This window comes from Tinamus guttatus, unplaced genomic scaffold (assembly GCF_059628265.1).
Source record: "Tinamus guttatus ecotype Peru unplaced genomic scaffold, ASM5962826v1 Tinamus_guttatus_pri_ptg000194l, whole genome shotgun sequence".
NCBI classification, from domain to species: Eukaryota; Metazoa; Chordata; class Aves; order Tinamiformes; family Tinamidae; genus Tinamus; species Tinamus guttatus.
The window spans coordinates 1,036,007-1,043,029 of NW_028288728.1; the positions used below are offsets into that span (position 1 = coordinate 1,036,007).

At 54.9% G+C, this 7,023-nt stretch overlaps 1 protein-coding gene across 1 annotated transcript; it reads right to left on the reverse strand.

Annotated features, from left to right (window-relative positions):
• Positions 1-670: 670 nt before the first annotated feature.
• Positions 671-5,405, reverse strand: BPIFB2 (BPI fold containing family B member 2). Its single transcript, XM_088523659.1, has 15 exons — positions 5,297-5,405; positions 4,939-5,038; positions 4,192-4,296; positions 3,870-4,007; positions 3,372-3,417; positions 3,033-3,093; positions 2,700-2,791; positions 2,366-2,542; positions 2,150-2,191; positions 1,909-2,073; positions 1,578-1,645; positions 1,270-1,315; positions 1,080-1,143; positions 918-994; positions 671-739 (listed from the first exon to the last, which is right to left on the reverse strand). Exons 1-15 carry the CDS (start codon positions 5,403-5,405, stop codon positions 671-673), a joined length of 1,359 nt encoding a protein of 452 aa, XP_088379785.1.
• Between the last annotated feature and the right edge of the window lie 1,618 nt (positions 5,406-7,023).

Genomic DNA, 7,023 nt, shown 5'->3' on the forward strand with positions numbered 1-7,023 from the left:
CGTCCGAGCCCTGCCAAAAGCCAGGGCTTTGAAGGGATATTAGTGTGGAATCAGAAAGCATTGCACTGATAGGGATGGTTTGCCCTTTTTCTCATCCAATGGAAAACTAACCAACTGTCATGTTCCCATAGTAACACTGCTAGAAATGGAAGAAAAGCAGACAAAATATTTCTTGTTAGTAGGTGCCGTGTACTTCTGCAGATGAGAAGTACGGGGAGGTTTTGCATCCTTATAAACCAGTGGCATTTTCATTCTCCCTCAATTAAATATGACATCTGGTATCTCTTACACTGATATCAATCCTCAGCAAGGAGAAATTCCTTTACCAAGTGTAAAACCTAGTGCAAAGCATTGAAGGATCAAAAAATCAGCCATCAGACCAGGCAATACATTATTAAAGAGAATTATTTAATTGAAGTATGGAACATGGTTACAACCCATCTTGTTGGTGCAACAAAAATTCCAACAGCAGGACTGGAAGATAAATTCACTAGTACAATTAAATATGAGAAAGTGATGTTTTAGTAAAGAAAGAGAAAAGGTTTTTTGTTTGTTTGTTTGTTTGTTTTTAGCATTGTACGCAGTAAGAAAACATAAAACTTGATTTAAAAGCCTGTAGAATAACTTTGCTGCAGATTTTCTCCAGGCACAAAGAACTGGACAGCAGCCTTCAGCCAAGCACGATCTGCCCTCCGGTCCTAGGCTGTAGCTTGAGGTTGCATGGGATCAAAACATAGTCCTAAGCAAAGGCAGAAACAGGGGTTGGAGGGTGTGCATTGCGGTTTGTGTTAGCCCATGGGGTCTTCTCCCCTTTTATCACTTGTGTTTTGTTCCTGCTCATGGGGTTGGTGGGGCTGTGGGACACCCACTGCTTGCTCCAAGGTGGCAGGAAACGCGTTAAGCGCCCGTTTTCCTACCTTGTGAATGATGACGTCGACGTCGGTGTAGATGAAATTGGACGCATGGGGCAAGTAAACTCCTTCACGCAGGACCTCTAGGGAAAGAGAGAGAAAACAGCCCGTTCCGTGCCACCCGTGGGGCGCGCGGAGCATCCAGGGGCAGCCCCCGGGGTTCCTCACCGTTCATCTGTGCCAGGACCCCGTCGCGAAGGGCCGGTGCGAACAGCTCCTCCAGCAGGTCCGCCTGTGTGGGGAGAGGCACCCGCTGAGCTCGTGGCCTCCGGAGCCCGCGGGGAGGCCGGGCCGGAGGCGCCGCGATGCTCCCGGTCCGTGAGGGGCCGTTCCCAGCCCCGGCCATGCAGGCACCTACCGGCACGGGGCCCACATCGGAGGAGGCCAGGCTCAGCTCCATGTCCCTGCAAAACAAAGCGGCAGAGGCCGGGAATTGCGTGGAGGCCCTTTGGGCAAGTCGCCAAGGCAGAGGTTTTGTCAGAGCATTGAGGTTGGCAGCGGGTGAATGGCCCAGCTAATGCGGCCCTGGGCTCTTGCTCGTTCCCTTGGGATGGAGCTACCTCTGCAACGGCCACGTTGCAAAGGAAGAGGGACCCTGGCCCTCTCCCGTCTCCTGCCGCCCCCCACGCCCCGGCGGAGGCTGCACCGGGGAGGCCGCTTCCTTACTCGATCACTGCTGCAGAGATCATCATCCTCACGTCGGCCACACTAAGGAGGAGCCCCGCAGACATGTCCTGCAGGTAGAAAAGCAGTGGCAGAACCACAGCACAGAGGAACGGCCCCGTTTCCCTGTTGAAGGCCGGCAGCAAGGAGCCCATCCGGGCATAGCCTCGTGCAGTGTGTCCCGTGCCGGGCACGGGAGCCCAAGGCTGCTGGGGACCAGGCTCAAGGCTGAGTTCAGCCCGTGTGCGATGGCCAGAACCAGGTCAGACTCTCATTTGGCAATCACACGTGCTCAGGGCTGTGCGGTAGCCGTGGGCGCCGCGCGTTCACCTACCACGTTCACGCTCAGGAAGCTCTGGAAGTCCGGGGAGCCCACGCCGACGTGTGCGGTGAGGAAGAGCTTCAGCGTCGCGTGGCCTTCCTCCAGCACCACCCACGGCGAGCTGCGGAAAGCGACACGCAGCAGCACGGGCCGGTCCTCTTGGAAGAGGGAGCCGATCTGCAGCAAGCGCGTGGCCATCAGTGGAGCCCCGTGCTCGCTGCGGCACTCGCTGGGCGCACACGCCGCTACGAACCTGGCTGATCTTCTGTGCCATCGTGGCAGTGGTCAGCGGGGTCTAGAAGGCAAAATGCAGCTCGGTACCTGCCTGGCAGCAACGCGGAGGAGCTGCTCCGTGCCCTGGGTGTCCCCTTCCCCATGCAGCTCCTTTGGGTGATGCACACGCAGCAGAACAAGTCTGTGCCCCCAAGCACACGAGCTTGTCCGCTCATGGCTCGCTCGCTGCACTCACCGCGAGGGTCATGTTGAAGGCTCCCAGCGTCTCCAGGGCGAAGAAGAGGCCGGTGTAGAAGTGCGTGGACAGAGCCAGGGTGAGGTGGGCAGCGCTGGCGCTCGCCGCCTCGGGCATGGTGAAGGGTGTGGGGCTGGCGGGCAGGGGTAGCGCCACCCCCGCCACCAGGAACGTCGTCTGCGGGGACACGGGTTGGGAGAGACGGTGTCACGGCACTCCAGGACCAGGGGCTCCAGCCAACATCCCGGCACTGCCCAGGAGGTGCCAAGGAGCCACGCGGGCACTGGAGCGGGATGGGAGCAGGGCCAGTGCCTGTTGGAGAGCAGCCGCTTACCTGCAGGGACACGGTGACTCCCTGCTCGGAGATCACAGGAGCAGCCAGGGGCACATACTGGAGCTGGCAGCTCGGGGTGACCGGGAACTGAGCTGTGAAACAGGGGTAGAGATGGCGTTGGGTTATGTCTTGTTATATCTCTTTATACCTCATTATACCTGCAGCTCTCCTGGGCTTCTCATTGCTGAGGAGATGCGGGCAGAGCAGGGCGCTGGCAGCCGCAGTTATTTGCACTTGCAGCGACACTTCTGCACGTGCTGCGGGCGGGAGCCGGCGGCACTCGGGACCGGGTCGCGGAGCCGCTCGCAGCCAGCGAGGCCGAGGGGCCCTCACCTGTGAGCGACGCGAGCTGTTCGTTGGGCAGCACGAGCAGCCTGGAGACCTCCACGCAGATCTGCGGAACGGGGAGCAGAGCAACGTGAGAGGCGGTGGAGAAGCTGGGGATGGGGCATGGGACGCCGGCACGACCCGCCGCGCTGCTGGCCTTCCCGCTGCACGCGGCTCTGCTCCCACAGCTCACATCTGCTTGCAGAGGAGCCGTGAGAGTGCTACGGTCTTCAGCCTTGGCCTGTCCTTGCTTTGAGCAAGGCCAGGTTTCATAAGCACCAGCCTCACTAACATCAGTGCAACTGTGCAACTCTGTTATATTCGGTCTCTGCAGACTTCACTTACCCTACTGACATCGAGCTCCTTGTCCACCTCCAAACTGGGAGACTTGCTGGATGGAAATAACAAAACAGGAGCTGTTGAGGCTGTGCTCAGCCAGGTGACCAGCCGTATCTTGGTCTGACCTAACAAGTGCCCTAGACATTATTCTGTTTATGTCCTATAACATACCAAAGTATGATAACAGCTCAGAGCCCTAACACACTGCAGAACCATCACTGAACCTGCACTAAGTGTTCGTGCTACAGTACTGAAAAAGATCTGCTTGCTTATTAGAAAACAAAACTTTTAGAATAGTATTAAAAAAACAAATGGAGTAGAATGAAGTTTCTCTTGTGAAGATAAAGGTTTTGTGTTAATCTTTATAAGCTATTGGGCCATTGGTGGCTCAGTAGACACATCACCTTCACGTGTAAGAACGTTTATCACTCAGTTACTTCTTTTGCCCTGTTTTCCAGACCCCAGACCTGCCCACATCCCTGAACGAGGACATGTGGAGTCAACCTTTCCACCTCCTCGGTGCTCTGCATCTCCTCCATGGTGGGCTTGCAGGCTGATGTGATCAGCTCCAGGTTCCCTTCAGGATTCCTTTCCACATGGAGGTCTGCCATGATGGACAGTCTCACCACCTTGGAAGTGGAGCTGCGCCAAGAGAGGAGACACGGATGGACCGGAGCGCTGGGGCTGCTCGTTGCAGAGCCGCCTGCTCCCGTGAGCGGGCTCCGCTCCCTGGGCTCGGTTCCGTCATAGAGCAGAGCTTGGCTCTGCAGCGATGGGGCAGCTCCTGGCGAGCCCGTCCCCCCGCGGTGCCCGTGCCGGTACTCACAGGGCGGTCACGATGCCAAGATCTGCGTCGATGTTCAGCCGCAGCCCCGCGTCAGGGATGAGCGACAGCGACAGGTCGGCAACTTTGACAGAGTCGATTTGGTTCCTGATGGAGCAGAAGCGAAGGTGTTAGGAGACCTGCCCCGGCGGTCCCTAGTCCTGTCTCCAAAGCCTCTCTGCTGGCGCTGGTAGCAGCAAGGTGGGATATGGGATGCGCGGGTCTGGGTACGGGGTTACAGGGACCAGTTGGTTCTGGAGGCTAATCCAGGCCCTTGCCTGAAAAAACAGGTTATAAATCCCCGCAGCAGGCATGTCCTGTGCACTGCTCCTGGAAATGCAAAAGAAGATGGAGCTGAATTTGTTTTCCTGCTAACAGCACTTGTCCTGCTGGCCACTCACTTCCGTTTTCACCTTCTCTATTTTAGAGCCATGTATTTTCCAAATCTAGGCACTTTTTGTGCTGCTTCTCTGCTTGGTTTAGTAGCTCAAGCTGCAACAGCTACAATGAAATTTGTGCATCCCGTTGCCTAAAGAGGGGAGCCCCAGATGCGCCTCTCAAGCCCAGTGCGCTTGGTGAGAACCTGGAACATCACTGCTCTAAACTGGTGCTTTATATTTAGAGAGACGTATTGACGCCCGTGAAGACTTTTGCCCCTGCTGGGCGATGCCTTTGGCAGTGCTGGTCAGAGCAGCAGCGCGTGGGGGAAAACATCATTGTTTTCATCATTGAGCAGAGCTGGGGACTCACCGGGTGGGCTTGGGGGAGCCGAGGAGCAGGTCCGAGACTCTCGGGGCCATCAGGTCCTGCGCGAGGATGGTCTCCGCGTGCTGCTTTGAAACCTCAGCCACTGCGATAGAGCAGATAACCCATTAGACCTTCTGGAACGGGTGGTCTCTCGGACAGAGCAAGGGCTGGGATCTGTCCAGGTGACACATTTCTTTCTCCTATAAATCCTACTGCTGCTAGCTATAGAAAGAGGATAATGAGAATGAGTCGGTAAAGGACATGAATTAATGGTAGCAGTGAGTCCAAGGCATTCAGTGAGGCATTTCATTGCGTGCCTGCGAGAAGCGCCCGCCCCTGCACCCCGCGAGCCGGTACTCACGGTAGCTGAGCCCCGACGGGCTGAGGATCCCACCGCAGTCGGGCGCCTTGGTGGCCAGCGCTGCTGCCAGGAGGCTCAGGGCGATGCCCAGGGCGCAGGTCCTGCCCATGGTGCCTGGAGGACACACGCGGCAGCCGGGTCAGGATCCGCACGGAGCGGCAGGAGGGACCAGCCCCAGGTCCCAGCCCCGGCTTGTGGTGCGGAGCCTTCCCTCGAGCAGGGAGATGGATCCCCTGCTCCGCCTCAGCCTGAGCTGCCTTTTCTTTTCAGTTTCTGTTTTCAATAAATAAATAAATAAAATGCATGAGTCTCGCCTAGTTCCTGAGAATTGAAGATACAAAAAGAAAGCTCAGCCTTGAAAGGCTCCTGTGAGTGTATGAGCTGCAGGGGCGCTCGTGGCAGTATTGCACCCAGTGGAGAATGCATCGTGACCTACAGCTGATAGAAACACTAATAAATAAGCAAGATTTTGTTGAATAAGAAAATTGAAGTTATGGAGGAGGCTAAAACAAAATTAAAAAGTGAGTATGTCCTCTACCCTTCTGAAAACATTGTGGAATTGCTTATAGGGCTCTTACAATGTTAAGAAAATAATTTGGAAGACTTAACCTGAGTAAAAAAAAATTGTATTTGTATTAATCTTTGCAGAGACAAGACCTTACAGAGCTATATCAAAAGGAATACAAGCAATTCTTAGCTCTATCTATTCATTTTATAATTGCATCTTTACCTTTTCTGGCCACTCTTCCCATTCCTCCTAGCCTGTGTCTTGCTGTGGCCGCATGAAGGGATCATGCGTACTTTATATATCTTCATAACCCAGGTTGATGAAAGCAGAAATTGGCAAAGAGGAGGCTACTTTGGGTGCAGACACTTTGTTTTATATAGCATTTTTATTGTTTCTCCGTATGTTTGATTACATTGGCCATTGACCTAACAAGGTGAAATATTGAGCAGCAGGTGTTGGGGCAGGTTGCCTTTTATTGTGAAGTTTTCAAGCTGCGCAAAGAAAGGTCTCTGCACGGAGGATGCCAGGAAATCAAACATTGATGGAAAGCGAGCGCTGGGCTCTGCGCTGCGGCCGCGGTTCCTCCGGACGCCGCGGGCGCAGGGGCAGTGCGGTCGCGTTGAGCTCAGCCCCGCTCCCATGGGTTGGACCCGCTGTCTCTCATCTGCACTAACACGGTGACACGGTTGCACCGGCTGTTGTCACCCCCGCTGCCCTGGGCCCTGCTCAGTGCTGCCCTTGCTAGTTGGGCATGCACATTCTCCTGGCTTCCTTGTGGCTTGGAAAACGGAGCGCAGGCTGCCAAAACGCCCTGAAAGTGCATGCCCTGGTCTCGTGCACCTCTCCTTGCTGTTATTCCGAATTTCTCTTTTCCTGATAGGTGTGATGCCTACTTTGAGGCATGGTCAGTCTTCCAGAAAGGGTTAAATTACCCATTTTTGTCCGAATCCTTTGCCCATAGGACATCCTGTTCAGCACTTGTTGATACACCTGCCCTGCCTGGGCTATTGTCCTTTGTGCGCTGCCTACGTGACTTATTAGGCTCTGGTTCCAGGTGCATCTTGACACGTTCGGAGAAGCCTTTGGTTCTCACTAGCTATTTGGAGCTTTACTTCTCACTAGAACAGAGAGATGCCAAGAAGAAAGGCTGAGTTCCAGCCTTGTGGATTTCCATTGGAAGTATCCGAACAGCTGTGTCAGGAGAAAATACCAAACTGGA